General features: G+C 49.1%; 4 protein-coding genes across 14 annotated transcripts in view; 2 read left to right on the top strand and 2 right to left on the bottom strand.

The window, feature by feature from the left end:
• The window catches only part of LOC118503958 (serine/threonine-protein kinase Genghis Khan), a 54,211-nt gene extending 50,784 nt beyond the window's left edge, over positions 1 to 3,427 (bottom strand). For 5 of the 8 annotated variants that reach the window (XM_036037849.1, XM_036037845.1, XM_036037850.1 and 2 more), the window contains exons 1-2: positions 3,274 to 3,427; positions 1,280 to 1,714 (exon numbers count right to left, since the gene is read on the bottom strand). The gene's annotated coding sequence lies outside the window, so the exon portion shown is untranslated. Of the gene's footprint in view, positions 1 to 1,279; positions 1,715 to 3,037 lie in introns of all 8 variants that reach the window. The other 3 variants (XM_036037847.1, XM_036037848.1, XM_036037846.1) reach the window with 3 other exon arrangements.
• A 232-nt stretch (positions 3,428 to 3,659) lies between these two features.
• LOC118503976 (nuclear inhibitor of protein phosphatase 1) lies at positions 3,660 to 5,794 on the top strand. Its single transcript, XM_036037911.1, has 5 exons — positions 3,660 to 3,937; positions 4,006 to 4,220; positions 4,326 to 4,543; positions 4,606 to 5,290; positions 5,362 to 5,794. Exons 1-5 carry the CDS (start codon positions 3,909 to 3,911, stop codon positions 5,466 to 5,468), a joined length of 1,254 nt encoding a protein of 417 aa, XP_035893804.1. The 5' UTR covers positions 3,660 to 3,908; the 3' UTR covers positions 5,469 to 5,794.
• Positions 5,795 to 5,803: 9 nt separating this feature from the next.
• Positions 5,804 to 10,850, bottom strand: LOC118503967 (stromal membrane-associated protein 1). 3 transcript variants are annotated; one of them, XM_036037886.1, is made up of 3 exons: positions 10,777 to 10,850; positions 8,966 to 9,384; positions 5,804 to 8,201 (listed from the first exon to the last, which is right to left on the bottom strand). In XM_036037886.1, exons 2-3 carry the CDS (start codon positions 9,212 to 9,214, stop codon positions 6,840 to 6,842), a joined length of 1,611 nt encoding a protein of 536 aa, XP_035893779.1. In that variant the 5' UTR covers positions 9,215 to 9,384; positions 10,777 to 10,850; the 3' UTR covers positions 5,804 to 6,839. The 3 variants fall into 3 exon arrangements, with proteins under 3 accessions (XP_035893779.1, XP_035893777.1, XP_035893778.1); XM_036037884.1 differs by having other exon boundaries at positions 10,636 to 10,816; XM_036037885.1 differs by lacking the exon at positions 10,777 to 10,850 and adding an exon at positions 10,454 to 10,603.
• A 668-nt stretch (positions 10,851 to 11,518) lies between these two features.
• Positions 11,519 to 20,560, top strand: LOC118503960 (7SK snRNA methylphosphate capping enzyme bin3). 2 transcript variants are annotated; one of them, XM_036037855.1, is made up of 5 exons: positions 11,519 to 11,818; positions 15,795 to 18,815; positions 18,900 to 19,118; positions 19,202 to 19,348; positions 19,426 to 20,560. In XM_036037855.1, the coding sequence occupies exons 2-5, from the start codon at positions 15,861 to 15,863 to the stop codon at positions 20,200 to 20,202; spliced, it is 4,098 nt and encodes a 1,365-aa protein (XP_035893748.1). In that variant the 5' UTR covers positions 11,519 to 11,818; positions 15,795 to 15,860; the 3' UTR covers positions 20,203 to 20,560. The 2 variants fall into 2 exon arrangements, with proteins under 2 accessions (XP_035893748.1, XP_035893746.1); XM_036037853.1 differs by having other exon boundaries at positions 11,520 to 12,129.
• Positions 20,561 to 21,295: the final 735 nt, after the last annotated feature.

Raw genomic sequence — 21,295 nt, 5'->3', positions numbered from 1 at the left:
GTTCCCGACTGTATCAGTGTACACTACCACACACACACACACACATCTACAGGCCGGGTGAATTCTTGGTCGCTTTATTTGGTGGAAATATGTATGCAGCAGACTCCGGCATTAACAAGGGATGACGTTGCAGGGTCAGTGAAATGTCATAAAATTGCCAAACAATACATGTTAAATTGATTAATTTGCTTTGCAAAACCCAAAAAAAACTAGCTTCACAAATGTATTTTGACCAATGCAGTATTTGCAAATTATTCAAACAAAATATTGTCAAAATTGGGAAAAAAAACAAAAAAATTAAGAGCTTTTCAAAATTCAGGATAAAATCGACCATATTTTTCCAGTTTTTACATATTTTTATCAGATGTTTCAAACCAAAAAAAAACTTAATTCTAATTTTCCCACCTTTAACATTTTTAAAAAGATTTTCCATTTATCTAGAACTGCGATTAGAAAATTGTTAAACAAATGTAGAAATTTAACTTTGAGTAAAAGTGAACGGAATAAACAAATTAATTTATACTTCATTGAAAGGTTGGTACCCTCGGACATCTACTCTACTCTACATCCGCTAAAACTCTAGCAAACTAACATTTCAGATATATATTTTCTTCTATTAGATATGTTGGAATCGGCAAATAATTTTGGATGGCAATTCAGTGTGATACATGAGCTGACTTAATCCCTTGAACAACGGGACAAGTTTTCAAATATTTTACACTGGGTCGTATATACAGAGCATTCAGGATGTAGTAGCAATGTGTATGCCATTTCTGGACTCTGTCCAGTATGCCGATGGCAGTGGCGATTTCAGCAACACCTGACATCGAACCCCGTCAGTACTGTCTTCCCGTAGCAAGAACTCATTATCAAGATCTAAGGGTAAATTTAAGTCAACGAAGCCGAAAATGGCTGGCAGAGTAATATCGAAGTTGTAGTGGTAATCAAGAAGAAGCGGACTTGATCCTTATTTCAGACCAATTGTTTGGTATTATTCACATAACATTTAGCAGTATACAGTCTCAGCATACTTCCAAAAGGCATCAGGGTTAGTATTGGTTCTAATCCAAGCGCAAACTGACGCTACACAACTCTCGGTCGAGTTGATTGAAAAAATCAACATTAAACAAAGAGTCGTCACCTTCGTTAGCACATTGAATGATCAACTTTCCGCACGTTTCCCTATCCCACACCTTCTCCCCCCTTCTAGAGGGTTGGTTGTTTATTCATACTGTGGAGAGCGAGATAGGTGTTGTATATTTTACCCCATTTAACTCACCTTTTATGGTTGGCACCGCTGTATGTGCGTCTGCCGGATGTGTGTAGCTGTGTGTTTGCCTGCTTTGTACGAACGACGACGCAACGCTGAACCGCTTACTTCAATCCAATTTTGCGTTCCACTAGCAGGCGGCGCCTTCACTCTAAATTGACAGCTGACAGTGGAGAACACTATAAACACACGTACACGCGCACGCACACACGTTACACAGAGAGGGACACACACCAACACACCAACGAAGTAGGCGAAATGAGTCGATTCTTTCGCTTTTGTTGTGGTGTTGTTGCACTTTTGCCACCTTTTTTCCCCCTCCCTGCCTGCTGGTTTATTGGTTCTCGTCGGTACACACGCACCCGCGCACGCACGCACACAAACGAAGGAAGTGAAGCAAAACGCAAATAGCTTTCTACCCTACTACACTACACTGTCGTCACACTGGATGAAACAAAGCACGAAATAAACGATAGAAAATATTATGCTTCCGAACAGCAAACAACAACGAGAAGAGCGCTCAAGTATTCAACTCACAACCGCTAAACACGCAACCACACGCGACACAAACAAACAAACAAACGAATGCATTGATCCTTGCTGCGATCGATCGAGCCGATTTGTTCACGTCTTTCGCCCCATTTCCTATCAATTTTTCATCTTGTTCTACCTTCCATGGCCCCAAAAAGTATAATGAATCGTGCGTCGTGGCGATCAAAGTCGCGCGCGGACAAAAAGAACCAAAAAAAAACAACGCACACGAATTGGGCACGCACGCTCTCTATACTCCCACACGCTCGGCGGAATGAAAACAGCACGGACTCACACATACACGGCTGGGCGCACACATACATACGCGTATCGAAAATCACATGAATCGTACTCCTACGCACTACACGCTACCCCAAATGCTGAAGGTGCAAGTATCATACGTGTGAAAGAAAGGGTGCTGTTACTAGGACAAGTGAGTGAGTGAGAAGGATGAACCACAAGAAAACTACTTTTCTTCTTCGTTTTGTCTTCTTTTGCCCTGACGCATGTGACGTAGTTTTCAAGTGTCACCATGGGGGATAAGAAGGAGAGCGAGTGAGAGAGAGTGGGCAAGAGAGGTGACAGAAAAACCGGTGCCACACTTTCGCTACCACTTTTGCACTTTTCCTTCTTCTGTTCCACACACACGTACATATACACACACACCTATTTCTCTTCCCACTCTATTTCCCCAGCGAAAATAAAAACGCTGGCGGCCAATACGACGTTTCAGGAATCGTGAAAAAAGCAAACCGTCTGTGGGGAATATTTTATCCAAAAATTCTGATTTTTCCCTGCCAATCGCACCCGCCGACCAAGGATCAGCCGCCATCGACGGCGAGTCGGCGTAGTCAAGCGAACACACACAATGGGATCGCTCTACCGACAGCCAAAGGCACACAGGCACCGACGTGTTGGACAACCGTTTTCATCATCATCCACAAGCAGGCTGTGGCGAGCGGCTCTGTGTGTTGTTCGCTGTATTCTCCGCACACGATACAAAAAAAACCCTTCAACGTCAACGTGGAAAAACAGCGTACACCGCACGGAGAAGACGATGGAAAATGCGTCGATTTCGTCGGGTTTGCCGTTTTCTTTTAATACAACCGCGTTCTATAATCAGCCCGTAGGCGCAGATTGCGTTGCCTGCGTTTACACACTCTCGGAACGAACCAGCCAGCCAGACAGACGGGCGAACGTCGCTTTCTTCTTTCGCACACACACACTCGCACACACCTAGCCACACACAGTGCCTTCCCGTGGAGAGAAGAACACCGCTGTCGTCGCCATGGGGTCACGTTGGCACGGCTTCGCCCGTACACCCAAAATTTTGTAATCACTTTTCACACCAATTTCATGCAAGCTGGCCACAGTTTCCGACTTGCACGGCGATCGCAATACTGCACACGGCTGGATGATGGTGCTTCGTCCGAGAGAAATTCCACTTTTCACCGTTCACCGTTCGTACGTACCACTGGTCGCAGCAAAACGCGTCCGCACACACCGAAACTGAGAGAGCTCATTGAGTCGGGTTTTCTTCCGATGGTTGGCTACTGCATTCCAAAATTCTTCCCACCTCTGCCGAAGCACCCGTTCGATGTGTCGCGGCTTTGACGAAGTAAATGTCAAAACAATCGCACTCTTTCAACGAAGCAACTGTCAAACGATGCTTTTTGCGGTGCTTTTCAATTGCGCGAGAATATTGAGCCATAGAAAATTTGCGAAATGTGTTGTTAAATAAACCGATTTTGTTCTGCTCTTTTACACATGTTCTTCTTTTTTTTCTGAACTAACATTAAATTGCTCTTTTTCCTCGAATTATTGAAGTCCGTATAGAATCCACCCATACAAACACAAATGTTTTATCAACTGTCAAACTGCATGCTGCGTGCATGATGCAGCCTGGCAAACTCAAACCAGGCGATAGGGAGAAAAACATTCGAGTGCCGTACGTGAGTTGTGTGTACGCTTGGGGTAAATTATTTTCCAATAAACATGTTTGCCGGGAAATTCGGCCCCGAAAACAGGCAGCGGACAGTTTAAGCACACCGTGTGAAAGCACACACACACATCAAGCGCAACCCACTTTTACCCACAACTAACGCCAATGTCCAATCACTATGATATTCCATCTTGGTAAGCGACGACGAAGCCTCCATCAATTGCACCGCTAATCTGTTGCACCTACCTCTGTATTTTTGTAGGGCCGGAAAACCACCGACCGGTCTGCATCTGGATGTGATGAAGGAGGACAAGCTGATCCAGAAGCTGATGATCGACGAAAAACGATGCTACCTTTTCGGGCGCAATCCACAGATGAACGATTTCTGCATTGACCATGCGTCCTGTTCCCGTGTACACGCTGCGTTCGTCTACCACAAGCATCTGCACATCGCCTACTTGGTAGATCTGGGCAGCAGTAAGTGTTAGGCTTAGTGTGTGTGTGTGTGTGACCACCACCCGTGTACCTAGTGTCATGTTGATTTGAGTCCAATTTCGTTTCCTTGTTCCCTGCACGCATTAGCACACGGCACATTTATTGGTTCAGTACGGCTAGAAGCGAACAAACCAACGCAGCTACAGATCAACAGCCAATTTAGCTTCGGCGCCTCGACACGCCACTACATACTGCGCGAGCGACCCACCGTTGGTTCACGCACAAACATTATGGAGGACATACCGATGATGGACATCAGCGATGGCACCTTCCTGGGATTGCCGGAAAGTCAAACCGAGCTGGATGTAAGTACACACACCGGCGCGGGAACAATCGCTTCACGAGCGTTAAATGATTACCGTTTCAGAACCTTACCGAGTACAATACGGCACACAACCGGCGTATTTCGATGCTGGGTATATCGGACGACAGTGGTACCGTTGGTGGTGCGGGCGGTACCGGCGGACCGGGCGGCAACAGTGGCAACTCGTACAAAAAAAGCAAACGAAACAAGCGGAAAGGTGTTGCGTTTAATGAGGATGAAATTATCATCAACCCGGAGGACATTGATCCTTCGATTGGACGGTTCCGCAATCTTATTCAATCGACCGTGGTGCCGGTATCGGCGAAACGCGCCAAAATGGAGGTCCAAAACAATATGGGCATCGTGACATCGGTCGTCGTGCCCGGTGGGATGAAATCCGGTGGCTTCCATCTACACGGCCAGCAGCTTGCGGGTGGTATGCACGGTGGCCAGCAGCACCCGAACGTACCGCCCAGCCTTTACCACGGAATCGATCCGGCTGACGGGGGGAATGGGGGTGGACCGGGCGGTGGTTCTGGTGGCTCGACGGCCGATGGGCGTGGCTTCGGCGGGTTCGATATGGACACCACACCGAGCGGACTGTCGACCAAGCTGGGCATACTGTTGCCTAATCCGGCACCGGATGTAAACCCAACGCCGGTACCGGTCCGGGAGACTGCCTCGGTTCCTATGTTTGCTGTGCCGGGTACGACCGCATCCGGTGGTGGTGGTGCCATCAGCAACAATGGTAAGTCAACAATGCTTCCCAATGTGTCCCCCATCGTAATAACGAACGCGATCGATTGATCTATCTTCCAGCTAAAGCCGGGGAGAAACAACCTGACACGTCGGACGAGCCGAAGAAGAAGAAATACGCCAAGGAACAGTGGCCTGGCCGGAAACCGCTCGGTTTGGGCAGCTTCTAGACACGACGCACGCCGTGTGCCAGTGAATGTAAAATTATTTCATAACTCTACTACTTTAAGCGACTCCTGCGAACTATCGAGAAGAAATAAAGAACATGAAACTGTATGCAACCACCAAATGCAACAGTGTGTGTGTGTGAGTGCTCGGTATAAGCAAATTGGTTTAGATCGTTTGTCCGGTATGGTTGACCACAGTGGTTTTCGGCACCCGAAAAATCGGAATATAGGATAGAAAATGAAGAGGCCCACTCGCTAGCGTACCCACCAACAATTTCGGTTTCGTTTCGTTCTATTGCTTCCTGCAAATAAACACACAAACAACAAAACACGAGATGTAAAACTTATACACATACACACCTAATACGGGATTTATCGCTTCCTTCTTCCTCCTAACTCTCCCTTTTCTCTCTCGTGCGTGTCTCGTTTGTGTAGACGATTACGATTGCAGTTGTTAGTGGTTTTGCTTTAAACGATTCCCCTCCGTTTTGCACATTGGATTAGAGTTATTAAACTGACGGGGGAAATCGGTCAGTCATTAGTCGTTTATCTACTACAGTGAAACGCACCTGACCACACACGCACACACACAGCCAACTGCGATGTGTAGTAATAATACCATAATACTATATATCTCTATATACTCTTCCATTCATTAGCAGTGTAGCAAACCGATGCAAAAACCAAAACCCACCAAGGAAAGGAAAATAGGAATCCTATTATAATCGGTTCTTGTCCCTGTGTTTTCTTGTCTTCTTCTTCCCGCTCCTTCCCCGTTTTGTCCTTCCTGATCGTTCGTAATCCTATACATTATACAGTAGATATATTGTGTGTTTCATCTAACTCATCCCATCCCAGCTCACTGCCAGTCTAACTAACTGCGCCAGATACGGCCGGAGGCGCCTGCAGGATGGCTGAGCGCCGCGGTCACTCCCGGTAGAAAAAATCTATCCTACCAATTACCAACACCTGTTCGGACGAATCGCGGTACCGGGTGCAAACGATTCGCGCGCCGTTGCCATAGGAACGCATACCCACCGCCGTACCGCGATTCGGCCGTACACCCATAGGAACAGGTGTGTACTTGTGATACCTAGTAGTTAGTAGAGTGTTTTCCTCTTTTGTTTCGTTTAGCTAAATAAGTAATTGCCCTACTATTCCTCGCTACAGCTAACTTCCCCCCTGCCCCCTTTTTTTTACGCCCCGCTCTCGGATAGGTTGTTTTAGTCGTAGTTTCTACGTTCCGGTTCTTGCATCGGATAGGGGGGGGGTTGTTTTTTCGTTTTTTGTTTTGGCCGGACGGGAAAAAAACGTGACGATGATGGTGTGGATCTAAGGATATAAGTTACTCGGCCCCAGGCAGGTCCTTTTCCTCTATTGCCACACATCCCGCAGATTCATCGTACCGAACTGATTGCTTAGCTTGTCCTGCTGCTGCTGCTGCTGCTGCTGATGGGGGACGGTCTTAGGAAAGCTGGCGAACGCTGCTGTCGCGGGCATTGCTTGTCCGTGCTGCGGTGGAATGCCTACCATCGGCGGGAACCCGGCACCGTACTGTGGCATCGTCGCTCCGTACGGGGAGGGAACCATACCGGGCGGAACACCGCCGGCAGCACCCGGTGCGTTGAACATGGCGCCACCGGCCGGCATCATGTTCGGGGCACCATTATTGTACACCAGCTGCGGTGGAACACCGCCCGCAACCGGTGCCACACCACCACCCATCATGGGATACTGCTGCCCGGGGGCACCGTTCAGCCCCGGGAACGTTTGGAATGCACCGAACGCGTTCGCTGGCATCATGCCCCCACCGCCAGCACCGTTGAACGGTAGGGTGGCGGCCGGTGCATTTGCGGCAGGCGGTAATGTACTGCCGGCCGGCTGGAATCCACCGAAACCTGGCGCACCGAACCCACCGGCACCGACCGGTGGCACCGTACTCGGTGCCGCACCATACAGAGCCATAATTTTGTCCTTCGTAAGCTTACCGCTCGCATCCGTACCACTGCCGGCCGTGCCGGATTGGTTGAAAAAATCCGCTTCCACCTTTGCCAAATCGTCCGTTTCGTTGCTTTTCCGCTCGAGCAAATCCATCCCATTGCTACCGGTCGATAGTCCGTTGGCCGGTTTGCTACCACCAACGCCACCGTGATTCATCGCTATGCTGCCCTCGCCGAGCGAAAGTCCTAACAGATCGGTGCCGGCGCTTGTGTTACCACCGACCACATTCCCCGACCCACTGCTGTTCGCCAGGGTGGCAGTGGCTGCTGCTGCGTCCGAGGTTACGGAGGACGTGGAACTGTTCAGCGACACAACCGAGGTCCGGCTGGACGCTTTCATACTGCTGGCAGGTGCTTTCAGCTTTGGCACAGCGGCACCCGACGAGGAACCGGTCGACGATGGGGACGCACCGGTGGAACCGTGCACCTTCTTGTCGGCGGGTGACGAAAGCGACAGCGATCCGCTGACCGACCCGATACCACCACCACCGCCCCCGGAAGCGGAAGCCTTTTTCTTGCGCTTTTGCCGTTCGATCTCTTCGTCGATTTCACGGTCCCAGTCGACTTTCGGTGCGGGCGGCGGCACCCATTCGCGGGCAAGATACTTCTTGTGTTCGTACTTCGCGCGGATGAAGCTCTCGAGTGCGGAATCGGTTTGGGGGCGCCGGAAGCCGTCCGGTATCATCGCTTCGTATACGGCACGGGCCCGCGAGTTGCCCATTTGTTCGAGTGATACCTGGAAGAAGAGGATTTTGGGGAGGGGGAAGTTAGTCATTTCAACATTCTTATCAGAACATCAAAGGGGTAGCTCACAGACGTTCAGAGGAAAATAATTTTAAGCTTCGGAAGAGTACTATTTCAAAGAAAGAAAACATCTTGAGCGGAACCTTGTATAGGGGCTTCTACGAAGAAGCTTTGCCTGTTGTCGATGGTGCCCCGTCCCCCAAAAGGTCAAAAGACAAAAGACTTGCCAGACTCCGATGTGTTAGACATGTCATGAGAATGACACCCGACGATCTAGCCCGTAAAGTCTATTTGAGGCGTTCATACCGATAGAGGTCTAATCTGAGATGAAGTAAGGTCTTCGTTGGAAAGGACAGTTAACGCGTGACGAAGAGAAATTAATTCACTTCCTTATCTTTCATTACCACATCAACACACGAATCTCGGCATTCAGCACCCCGAGGATACCCCGAAAACAAACAAAAAAAATCCAAAATCATTCCCCTCGCACCAACTGCCTAAGGTCAGGTGGATGGAAGGAAGAGAAATAAGGCGGAAATAAAGCAATTAATTAAGGCACACCGGGATTGACGTGTAGGCCACGAGCGCAACGGCGCATGGGCGCCACACACCGGCATCCCACCCTGACCCCCCCCCCCCTCCCCCATTTCCCTTGCGTTATCTGCCTTTGATCTTGCTGCGTGTGTCCTGGTGTGTCACGTGCTCGCTCACCCAAAAAACACACACAAACCCACACATACACACGCTTTAACTTACCACCTGTTCCGGTGTCCAGCTGTCCAGGTTAACCGACTTTACCCGGCTAATGTGCACGCCCAAATTACGATGGATGCCGGCACAGCGTATGCAAAGGAAAACGCCCAAATTCCAAGACGCCCAGCGTGGTCCCTTCGCATCACAGTCGACACAGTACTTGTTGTCATCGTCCCGCAGCATCTTCGTTAGCAGCATTTGACACTTTTCCTGTATCTGCTTCTGCCGTTCCGTTTCATTTTTTCTGCTCATGGTGATGGCGCTGTTCCCTCCGTTCTAGTGACCGGATTTCTGCTCCTGGTTCTTTTATCGCAATGTATCTTCTTATCTTATGTGTTTAATCCAAGCAGCCGTTCGAAATCCGGTCCGCAGCTTACTTCGATCGGTGCAAAGATACTGCAACTGTTGTAGGAGAGCGGAAACTAAAGGAAGAAACAGGGAAAGCGAACGAAAAGATAAATCATTAATATTTAATGTAATTAACAAGTACGCACGCATCGGTATCGTTTTGTGATACGCGAAATACATGTACAAGCTTCACTGCACACTTTCTTTCACTATCTCGGCCCGAACGTCCGTCCCAACGGAGACCGGAAGTGGACATATATAGCGCGTAAAATGGAAGGCAGCGGCAATGGCGGAAGCATTCGCTGTGGCCGCAAGGGTGATAAAAAGTGAATTAATATTCACTTTTGCCACTTATCTGTTGTCGGCGAGGGCGATTTTCTTCACACCAGCCACACGAACGAACGAACGACCGACGAAGAAAAAACTACTAAATGAAACTAATTCACGCGATTGGGCGGGTGTCGCAGTAGAGGTCACGTTTGTAATCAATTTACGATTGCAATAACACGAATCGAAAGAAATTCGATTTCATTCACGTCTAGTCGGCCGTTATGGATCAGGAAGGCCATGGAAAGTGTGTTTTTCCTGCATGATTCACGCCCCCTACCAGGCTTGATGTACTGACGAAGGAGCGCACAAGGACGCCGATCTTTTTAAAGGGCTTCCCATAATTTCGAGTGTAAAAATAAGGAATTGGGTAAGCTGGCTTCGTTTGCTATCTGGATAACATTTTGGTATGGCTTTTGGGGGTTGTGGGAGGAGCGGAGTGAAGGGGGCGAAAGGCACGACAATTCACACACATAACCACTTGCACAACAGTGGTGTGCATTGTGTGTGATAAGACGATTTCTTTTCGCGCTGGGAAGCACCATGACGCATAGGCGAAGGAAAACGGCAACGTTCACTGATTGTAAAATTTTGTACCGTTTTTGACCTTCGGTTGGGGGAGAGACTGGGCGTTGTTTTCCCATGTGCTGCACTTATCCATTGCACTTTGCCTTTGCATCCTTAGCACAAACACAATTTTAATCATATATAAGGTGAGGGGCGTAACATCACACTCTCCCTCACACGCTTATCATAGACTGTCCATCCCTTTGCTGCTGAGAAGAGGAAGCAAGGGAAATTGGTTTTTCTATTTACCAACATACGCCCACGCATACGGGAAAAACCTTGCAGATAGGAAAATACCGATTGGGATCCTGGGAGCAGCAATCTTTGTTATTCCCACTTTCTGTGAGCACTTCTTCTTCACTGCCCTCTGTTTGCTGCAGTTTGGCGAACAGCAGAATACGCTCCGGTTTATGGATGAAACACTTGCTTACCAGAAACCACACGCAGACTCAGTCAAACTCTGCACACAATGCTTATTCGCAATCGCCAATTTCGCAAAACGGTGTGCAATGATTGGTTGCGTGTGTAAAATTTGTGTAAAGTTTCGTGAAGATACTTTTGCCGAGTTGTACCTGTTTCGTTGTTTGTTTTCTTCGCAGCGTTTTTTTTTGTGTGTGTATGTGGATGACAAGCTGTCAAGTTCGTGTCACGGCTTGGAATGTTTATACGGTACAGTTGAGTTGACAGCGTTAGCATCTTCTGCACGGAAAATAGCACGTTTGCTAAACATGGAGAGCAAACAAAAAGAGAAAAGCTGAACTTTTTCTTCGATATTCTTGCGTTTGGTTTGAGATTTGAAGTGTTTTAAATAACAGACTTTAGATTTGGTTAAATGGATTTGAAATAGTCTGAATTTCCATTTAAATAAGGGAGCGTATATGTTATTACGTGTTAGCCGTGATCAGCGGTGTTGGGAATCGGCAATTAATATTTCCATGTAAATCAGCCTCACGGTATGAAATTTACCCTACAAAATGGTAGTTTATGTAACGCAAAATCTTCACGTTTGTTCTATAAGTTTGTTAAAAGCTGTTGGTTGTTTCCATTTTCTTTGCGAGATCAAAATAATAAATTTAGCAGGAATAGCGCTTCTGTATTTCGCCTTCGCACTTCCAGTAAAAGAGCTTAGTATGTAAAAACTGAGGCGCCTACCAGTAGTTTTTCCGTTCAATAAAACGAACTATCAATTTTATCCTTTTGTTTGAACAAAAATGCCGTTGTTTGGTAAAAAAATATTCAAACCCACCAATTCAGTCAAACACAACGATTTCAAGCAGTATTCAACCACGCGAACTATACCGCCGGACAGCCATACCAGCAGCTGTCATCCTGGACCACTGAACAATACACACAAGCTCGTGCTCGTTTAAATTGAGGAGGACACAAATATTGCGACCAGCAGTATCGCATTTCATCCAGAAAGCAAACGGAAAGCATATTTGCTAGTTCATTGTAATGTACGGTCGATAAGTTTCGAGTAAAATACGACTAAATAGACCACCTAATCCAGCAAAACAGTTGGAACTGTGCGTAAAAGTGTTTTTTTGTGAATGTGTGAGAGAGAAAGAGAGAGAGAGTGAGACAGAAGGAGTACATTCCAAGCATTTTGGACGGGTGAGTAAAGCGGAGTACCTATAGAGTCGCTGGAGAGTAAAAGAGAAAGCAACACTCGCAAAAGTGCAGGAGCGCGGTTGAGGGCGCGAACGTGTGAGCGAGAACGGAAGACAACGAAAAACATGCGTGCCTGAGTGTGTTTGTGTGTGCGCGGCGCGACCGACGTACAAAGGAGGATATCAAAATCTTTTGCTCAGCGCGAAAGGAGTGGTGTGGTAGCGTTTTCGTACCGTGTCCGACAGTTTAGTGTGCTTTTTGGCGTGTTCGCGCGAGTATCGATTGCAGTGCTGGTGACCATTTTGAAGCGAAAGGTTAGTAGTGTTGGTGGAAAGCGTTCGTTGGTGTGGAAAACTGTGTGGAAATGTTTAGTGGCCGTTATGGAAAAATAACAGCGATGGTCCCATCTTCATTTGTCCACGGTGACTACGGGACTGCAAATAAAAAATTTAACGAAAATGGCCCAGCATGTCGTCTCGCTTCCACCACCGGGCTAAGATACGGGCAGCAATACACAGCACCACGAGCGGCGCTCTCTTTTTGCTTCTGCTTTTGGGCCAGTGATGCTGTTCGCTCTCGGACGCTCTCTTTCTTACATCCGGAGCAGCGCGTTAAACATACAGTCCGTCTCGTTCGCACGTACGACTGTCGGTGAGATGCGGGAGCGAGAAAGAGCACATGACCATTGCAGATTTAAATCATTCGCGCGATGTGACACGGGTGTTTGTCTTCACGCACATAACTCTGCACATTAAGATTTCGATATCATGTGTGTGTGTTTTTGACTGTTTCGCGAGATTGAGATGCATCTCGCGCATCTCGTTACTGGCCGCCTGCTGGATCAGCGGCGTGAGGAAGCAGCGCGAGACGGTAAGAGCGGGATAGGATAGGTAACATATCTGCGCTCATCTATCTTGTGCAGTTGTTGACGGGAGGCTGAATGCTGAATAGGCGGGTTGGTGGGTGGGGTGGTGGAGGAAGAGGGGTGGGGGTGGGGGAGGAGAGATGCAAAACAAAAAAAGGAACCGGTTAAGACGGTGTGCTGGCGAACGCACATGGTGATGGTTTGGATGGCCAATTTATGTTCCCTTGCCATGCCTGCCCACCTAGCCAACCCCCTGCCCCTGCGAGCTGCTGGATGTGGCAGCACAACACACACGGGGCAACAGGAGCATAAACACTGTACGGCAAACTAACTGCAAATGACGGTTGAATCTAGCTGAATATTAATTAGTAAACGTTTATAAAAGATACTTCAGATATCTCTGTAAGTTTAGCTCCCAGAATTCCTCTTTTATCGTAAAGAAATTTAAATTTATTGAAATAAATTTATTTCAACGACAGACATGAAAACATACGATGGAGCTTATTCTTCATTTTTATTAAACCACTTTAGAAGAACTTATCTTAAACAACCTTTTTTATTCGCTTCTTAACGACAACTTAACGACTTATTTCAAGTTAACTATATGATAAGGTTCTTTGGGTGTAATTAATTTCAATTAAGCATCTAAATTTAAACAAATGTTTGATGACATCCCGACAAAAAGAAGCGAAATATGTGGAAGCAATTTAATCATAAATCAACCTTATTTACTTATTTACTTATTTATTTACAACCTTTACTATAAACACGTTTCCGAGCTATTCATTTATAAAAATGGAATCTTTTTGGAATCTGGAAAATTGGAATGGAATCTGCATAGAAGATTTGCCTTTAGCAATCCATTCAAGTGTTCCAATTATGACGAAATGTTCTGTAAAGCAGAGCTTCTTTTCCATAAAACATTTGAAACAAAACCTTGAAAGGTCTCGGCCTGCCATTTTCAAAGCTTTCTGGCCATTCAAGGCTTTCTTTGCCTTGAATTTACCCGTAAGCAAAGTAGTAAGCCCCTGTGTACGGGGAGCCGGTCTGGATGGGATTTGAACCCCGGGGCTGCCGTGTGCCCCAATGGTATTATTTTATCAACTTAAATAATTTCAAAAATAGTAGAGAAACGTTAGTTTTAATTTGCACTTAACTCAAACTTTTTTTTTCAATTTATTGAATTAATCTGTGTAGATAAATTTATTTCAACGTCCCACATGAAAACATACGATGGAGCTTATTCTTAATTTGTATTAGCTTAAAATACTTAGCAAACGATTTCCTTGTGTCAATTTTTTTTTACTCAAAAGTGGTTTTAATAATTAAAAGAATTAACTGTACAGTTGAAATGAACGTCCACTTATTTAAATAATAATTATTAGCTTCTTTCTGGGCGTCTACTGTGCACGTCACTGTGGACACCGTAAGGTTGTCGTGTCATGTCTTTTCACGTTTATGCACACTGCAGCTCACTGTTTTCCATCACCACCACCCCATCCGGGAGGGGTCTCGGGAGTGTGTGTGTGTGTGTCGCGGGGCTATGCACAGGGAGAGGTCGGTCGTAAATTTCTTTCGCCTCCAAAAAATAAAACCAACCGCGCCAATTCGGTTGCTATTTGGCCGGTTCTTGGCCGGCAGGCAGTGTTGTGGTTTGTGTGCGCCTTTGCAACGTGTGACTCAAAACGGCGGGTATGTAAATAGAAGGATGGTGAATATACACCAACAGATGTTGTACCGTGTGTTGTTCGAGATGCATGAAGGGACACAGTACGCGCCAGTGTACGACGTTTCTAAGTGCACCAAACACCGAAGGGTAAAAGAAGAAGCATCGGAACAGCGGCTTAGAATGTGCGCGAAAAACTCACACGTAGCAGGGAGAAAAACAAAAAAAATAGAAAAGAAAGGAAACATAAAACTGGTTTAAAAGTCGAACTTTATTGTTGGAAGCGTGTGCTTCGGCGTCAAATGTGCGCGAGGTCCGGCCGCGTCCGTTTCGGCGTTTTTTTTTAAGGGCTCGTTGGATGTGAATTCGTGTTAAATCAATTACCATTCCGGCTCACCTTTTACCCCAGAGTTAGGTTGCTCACTGCGATGCCATCGTTCGCTGCGGTGTGTATTGTGTTCTTGAAGGAACCCGAATTTCACATGCTTTTTATCGAGAGGACATCGAGAGGAGAGAAGTGAAGACGTTTTCTTATAACGCTGTCACTGCAATACCAGGATGTGATGATCATTACTGCGATCATCTCAAAACAGTGATGGCCGTATCCTATGATCCTCGAAGTTTTCATCCAAGCAAGCTTATATTCTTGGAGGCCGGGATTCAAATCCCAACCAGACCGCGTTCCCGTAAGTAGGGCTGATTACTTTACTACGGGTAAAATTAAGTCACAGAAAACTAGAAATGGCAGGCCGAGACCTCCCGAGGTTGTAGTGCTAAGAAAGAAGAAGAAGAAGCTTATATTCTTTGGCAGTCTTGGGTCTTAGCCAAGGTTTATCGCTTATTGAAGATCTGGCCAAGGAAGTATCTTCTTTCTTGGCCTGCTCTTTGACGTGCCTCCTATGAAGCACGGCTTAAAGGCATGGCCGTTGCATCCGGCTGCACTTCTCCATCCCTGGCTTCACCCGATCTCCCTGAAGTGGAGTCAGACCCACTTGATCCAGCCAACGAGCTCGCTGTGCTCCTCAACTCCCTGGTAGGGCGTGAGTCCGACAACCTCTTCAGCAGCCCTAACCAGCGCGTGTCCTTCCGGCCTTGGAAACGCAGAACACACTATCGTCTCAGGTGGTCGCCAAGCGTGTAGAATATCTATCTTGCCCAGAGTTTCTTCTTCCTTGACACTACAACCTCGAGAGGTCTCGGCCTGATATTTCTACCATTCTGTGACCTCTTCTGAAGGTAGTCAGCCCTGCGTACAGGGAGGTGTTCTTTAATGGGATTTGAACCCCGTTCCTGTATCAGGCCCCCGTCTTGTAACAGACCGACCAAGCAAACTTCAGACCTTAACCTGTTGGATGTTTATCCATAAGCCTGCTAAAATTGTTTTAAGTGTACTATAAAACTATTCTAAAATAAACCCTGGGTTTGCTCCGCTTTTTTTTCCTCTACAGACATTATTAAACCTCGCTGCCTGTGGAGATCGTTTTGAAACTCTCAAAAAGAAGTAAACCCTTGCTATGGAAGGGCTTTCGGTAGCGTCAGCAGAAGATGATCCGGCTGCGGATGGAGGTGGTGGGAATGCTGGCGGTGGTGGAGGAGCAGTACGACCGGGACCCGGAACCGGCCGAGGTGAAGAAACCCGCCGTTGCAATGCTCCTCGCGCAGCACGACCCCCGGCATCTATGTATGAAGCGAGTGGAGGAAACGTCGGCGGAGGAGGAGGCAGAGGTGGTGGCGGCGGCGGCGGTGGCGGCCACAATCGCAAAGCTAATCAACAACAGCAGCGACATCAACTGCAGCAACACGGTGGTGGTGGTGGTGGTGGAAAGAAGCAGAAAAAGGCACAAAAATGGAAGGCAAATAAGTATCGGGGCCGCGGTGGCGGTAAGGATTGTCCCGCACGAGGTGGACGAAAGGAGGGCGGCGGCAAGGCAGAAGACAGTACCGCACCGAATGGTGTAACCGGGGAAGATCAGATGACAGGCGGAATGGGTGCTGCTTCCGGTGAATCACAGCAACAACTGCAATCGGAACCGGGTTGCTTCCATCAGGTTCAGCAGGGAACGTCCTCCACCGCCGGTAACGCACAACAGCAAGCATCCGGTTCGCAGACCTCCACCATCGGACAGCAAGCATCGGGAGCGGGGGGAGGGTCGGCCATGCCATCCACCTCCTCGGCCATGCCACCGCAGAAAAACAAACACCCGAAGCAGCAGAACCTAACGCCGATGGAAGTGCGCAACAAGCGCCTGCAGTCGGTTTCGAAATTTTTCCTCCCGGACAAGCGTCCCCGCAAGGAGTGTATCGTGCCGCCGACCAAATTCCTTCTCGGGGGCAACATTTCCGATCCGCTCAACCTGAACAGCTTGCAGAACGAGTCGGAAAATGCGGTCACCCCGAAATCGTCCCCCATACCGACGCCGCCCCACTACAAGGCGAAGATCGAGGTGATCATACCGCCGAACATTAACGATCCGCTTCATCTGCTCGATCCGGTCGACTCGGTCGAGTACGAGATGCAGCTCTGCTCGCCGATGAAGCGCAAACAGCGGACGCGCAACAAGCGCAAACGCAAATCACGCACCGCGACGGAACGGAACCCGGCGGACCTGTTGATCGATCAGCTGCTGCTACCTCCGCCACCGGGTGCGGATGAGAACCAGGCGGGGAGCAGTGGTGGGGGCGGGAGTAGCACTGCCGGAGCAGGACCGTCCGGTGCCGGGAAAGCGGAAGAAGCAACGACCGCGGAGGAAGCGTCCTTTACCGGCATCGGTCAGAAGTTGGCTGATGCTGCTGCGGCAGCGTTGCTGCACGCACCGGAGGACACTATCGCCGGTACGCATTTCCATTTCGGCGGTCAATCGTCCGGCGTCGGTGGCAGCAGCTCTTCCGCGCAGGGTGGCAGTAGCAGCAGCAGCAGCTTACCGGTAGCGGAACGGAACGCTTCTTCCGGTGGTGCGACGGTGGAGCAAGATCGTACCGACCGGGAGAAGGCGATGCGCAACTTGAAGCTCGATCTCGAAAGTGCCGGCGGTCGCAAGCGGCGTACGAGCGAAAGTACAAACAGCACCAAGAACAAACTGCGCCGGATGGATTCGATGGATAAGATCGTGAGTCCGGTAATTCCGCAACCGGGCGGTTGGAAGCGTGCCCACTGGCCACCACCGAATGCGGGTGGAAGCGGAGCGGTCGGGAGTGCGGGGCGAAACCGAACGCGAACGTACTCCGCCGCCTCCAACACGGATGAACTGCACGGGGAGGAGGGAACGGGGGTGGTGGGTTCCGCGGAGCAGCATCGAGCTTCTCAAGCACACGATAGTCAAGTACAAGAGCATTCCGCACGTCAACCCGATGCGGTGGATGATTTAACGAAGCAAGCGCTGGACCCGGCGGGTGCGAACGTACCGCAGGAAGGTGGTGACGTTGCTAGGGGAGAATCGATCGAAACCGGTCAGTACAGTCAAAGCGATGACGTTGGGATGGTAGATCGTCCGTTGGCGTTGGCACAAGCGAGAACTCCACGGGGAATCAATCCCCAGCCACGGACGGCGCCGGATGCTTCCGGAGAGTATCACTTTGGGAATTACGATCGCTACTACGGTTACCACAGCCTGAACGAGTACATCGACGTGCGGCTGAAGGTGTTTCTGCGCAACTCGTACCTGTTCCGCGATAAGGACGTGCTGGACATCGGTTGCAACGTCGGCCTGATGACGATTGCCGTCGCGAAGATGCTGCACCCGAAGTCGGCCACCGGCATCGATGTGGATGGCAAGCTGGTGGCGAAAGCGCGCAAAAATCTTTCCAAGTACGTGCGCGTGCCGCGCACCGTTGGACGGAGAGCGAATCGAGAGTCGACCGTGACTTCGGCTACCGTGACCTCGATGGAAGTGAGCGAAGAGCCGGCGAATCGGAGCGGCTTTACCCTGCCCTTGGAATGCGATCCGCTACAGCTCGCGGTAGGTGATCCGGCAGGAGCAGCAGCGACTAGTCAAGCCGGCTGCGATGAGGAAGAATCTGTTGCTGCTGCTGCTGCTGTCACTGATTCGGTTGCTTCGAGTGCTGCGGACACGGTCGGTGCCGAAAACCCACAACCGGGAGAGCCCGTTACGGTTGCCCTGGCTGAAGAAGAAAAGGAAACGAAACCACCGGAAGCGATGGAAGAGCAACCGGGTGGCGAAGGACCCTCGCAGGCACCCGAGGCCGGTGACGAATCCGTACTGCTGCTGCAACAGCGACAAAATCGCCGCCGGAAGCAACGGAAGGCTCAGAAGCGGCGTCAGTACCATCACCACCACCACCATCACCAGCAGCATCACTATCAGCATCAGCTGCGACGGCAGCGGACGGAACAGTCCCAGTACTTTCCGATCTCGTTCCCCCTCACCATGGGCAATCTCAGCGGGAAGGTGTGCCAGATGGATATTGGCCGGACGGAACACAAATTTCCGCACAACGTTCGGTTTAAAACGGTAAGAGACTTCGGTTGGCACTAGTAGTTGGCTTTGTGCTGTTATTTTCACCGGGGTTTTTTGTGTGGTTTTCTCTCTCTCCAGATGAATTATGTCCTGAAGGACGAATCGCTGATCAACTACGACACGCAACAGTACGATCTGATCCTGTGCCTTTCGGTGACGAAGTGGATACACCTGAACTACGGCGATTTGGGGTTGAAGATTGCGTTCAAGCGCATGTTCAACCATCTGCGGCCGGGCGGCAAACTTATCCTGGAAGCACAAAACTTGCCCAGCTACAAGAAGAAAATCAAGCTATCGGTAGGGCCTGGCAATGGGAGATGGGCATTGTGAACGGGTGGTGCATTAACGTTTCTTTCCTCTCCCTGCTTCATCCTCAATAGGCTACGATTTTCGAAAATTATTCTGGTATTGAGCTGTTGCCGATCCGCTTCCACGACTATCTGCTCAGCCCGGAGGTGGGCTTCAGTCACAGCTTTCCGCTAGGGATACCGCGCCATCTGAGCAAGGGCTTCCGGCGACCGATTCAGGTGAGTGTGCGTGAGCGGTGGATGAGTCGAGATAGTGTCAATTACCAATTACCAAACCGCCTTCGCATTATCCCCAGCTTTACATCAAGGGTGATTTTACGCCATCGCAAGCAAAGTGGAGTGACACGTATCACCCCGGCACACCGTACGAGAACCATCGCGGTATCTACACGGACATTGTTACCGCATCGCAGTCGTCGCAGGCCGGTTGCATGTGGGGTGCGACGACACCGTACGCACCGAGCTACAGCTACCGGCAGCCCCCGACGCCCTCACACGGTGGGGGTAGCGGCAGTGGCAGCGGGTTTGCCTCCACCTCCCCCTACTACAACCCGCGCCAGACGGACAGCTATCTGCCGAGCTACGACAACAACATCGGGAACGGGCAACGGCCCGGTACGTACTGCTTTGCATCGCCGCTCTACTCGACCACCTGGTCACCGCCGTCCGATATGCTGGCGACGAGCGGGGGTGGTGGTGGATCGTACCGACGTTCCGCGTCCAACACACCCAACTCGGCCAGTATTCGCAGTGCCGATAACGATGAGCACTACTATGCTGGTTCGATCGGTGGTGGCGGTGGTAACCAGCGGCGGCATCATGTCTATCCACCGATCGATGTACTGCCACCGCTGCTCGGATACGACGGGATGCGCCCCGGAAGCTACCGGGGTGGTGGTGGTGGTGGTGGCGGCGGAGGAGGAGGAGGTGGTGGTGCGATGACCGATTCCGACTCGGAACTGTCCTCGAATTCGGCCTCGCAAACACCTACCCGCCAGCAGCAGCTGGCCGGTAGCTTCCTGACGGACGATCAGTCAAATTCTCCCAGCGGTCACTCGCAGCCAGACAAGTAGTGAGAGGGGTTTTAATAGGGTAAACGGAAAAACACGCTTCTTCTACTTACTAGACAAACAGCGCAAATGGACGCTGTAGGGGGGAGGGGGGGTAGGATTACGATGGTCGAAAGAGGACGCACAAAAAAGGCGGCTAGCGAGAACGGACACCACGACGGTCGTATGCTTGCAGTATATGGGGAGACGTTCTGGAGACGGGTTATGCCGCAGGAGGGACCTGCGTACGTCCATGACCGTGCGCTCAGCATCCCGACACCGTGTGTGATAAAGATTTCATTCGAAAACAGTGATAATCGTTCCACGAGAAACCAAAAAGAAGAAAAAAAAACAAAACACAAAATGGCGGATAGTAACGCCGTAGTATGTGCACACAGTTGCCAGGCCAACCCATACAAAGGTTACTTTTTGAAACAAACACACACACACACAAAGTTCAGTATATAGGACGGCACAAACTTTTTGGGGAATTAGAGCAGATAGGTTCTAAACGTCGTAAAGGAAGTTCAGGAAGTATTTAACTCGTTTTCCTTTTGTTTCGGTTTTTCATTAAACCGTTTGTTGCCTCACTCTTTCTTTCATCGATTATTTGTTTAAGGCAGTTATTTGTTTTAATTTCTTTCTTCTCATTTTGCTTGGCTAATTTTTAAATCCCCCCCCAAACCAGTTACTTTTTGTAAATGTGCGTAAATGTTTAGATAGTAGTTTGCTTCGTTTCGGGTCACCATCTCCACCGCCAGAGCAGCAACCACGCGCATCATTATTATGCGCGGACATGTAAACCGACTATATAGAAATAGGGAATTAGAAGGTGCGTTGGTGAGTTGACAATTCTAAATTGTACGACCATACAGAAACGAAACAAAATCCGCTTATAGCGTTCTGCACTTCCACCAGTGTGTTGTGGGACGTATGAGAAGAAAATAATATACATTTGAAAGAAAGCGAATCGTTTAAGAGGAGGCCCCAGTTGGGCTAGTACATACAAGCATCCGAACCATTGAAATCTATCAAATTACCACCATCCGAAGCACAGTGGTAATACTTGGTTGATGAATATTTCTAGCTTTTCCGAAAAATTACATGTTATCCAAGC

The sequence above is a fragment of the Anopheles stephensi genome, chromosome 2 (genome assembly GCF_013141755.1).
Source record: "Anopheles stephensi strain Indian chromosome 2, UCI_ANSTEP_V1.0, whole genome shotgun sequence".
NCBI classification, from domain to species: Eukaryota; Metazoa; Arthropoda; class Insecta; order Diptera; family Culicidae; genus Anopheles; species Anopheles stephensi.
The sequence above is the reverse complement of the archived record's forward strand: the minus strand, read 5'-3'. Positions and strand labels throughout refer to the sequence as shown.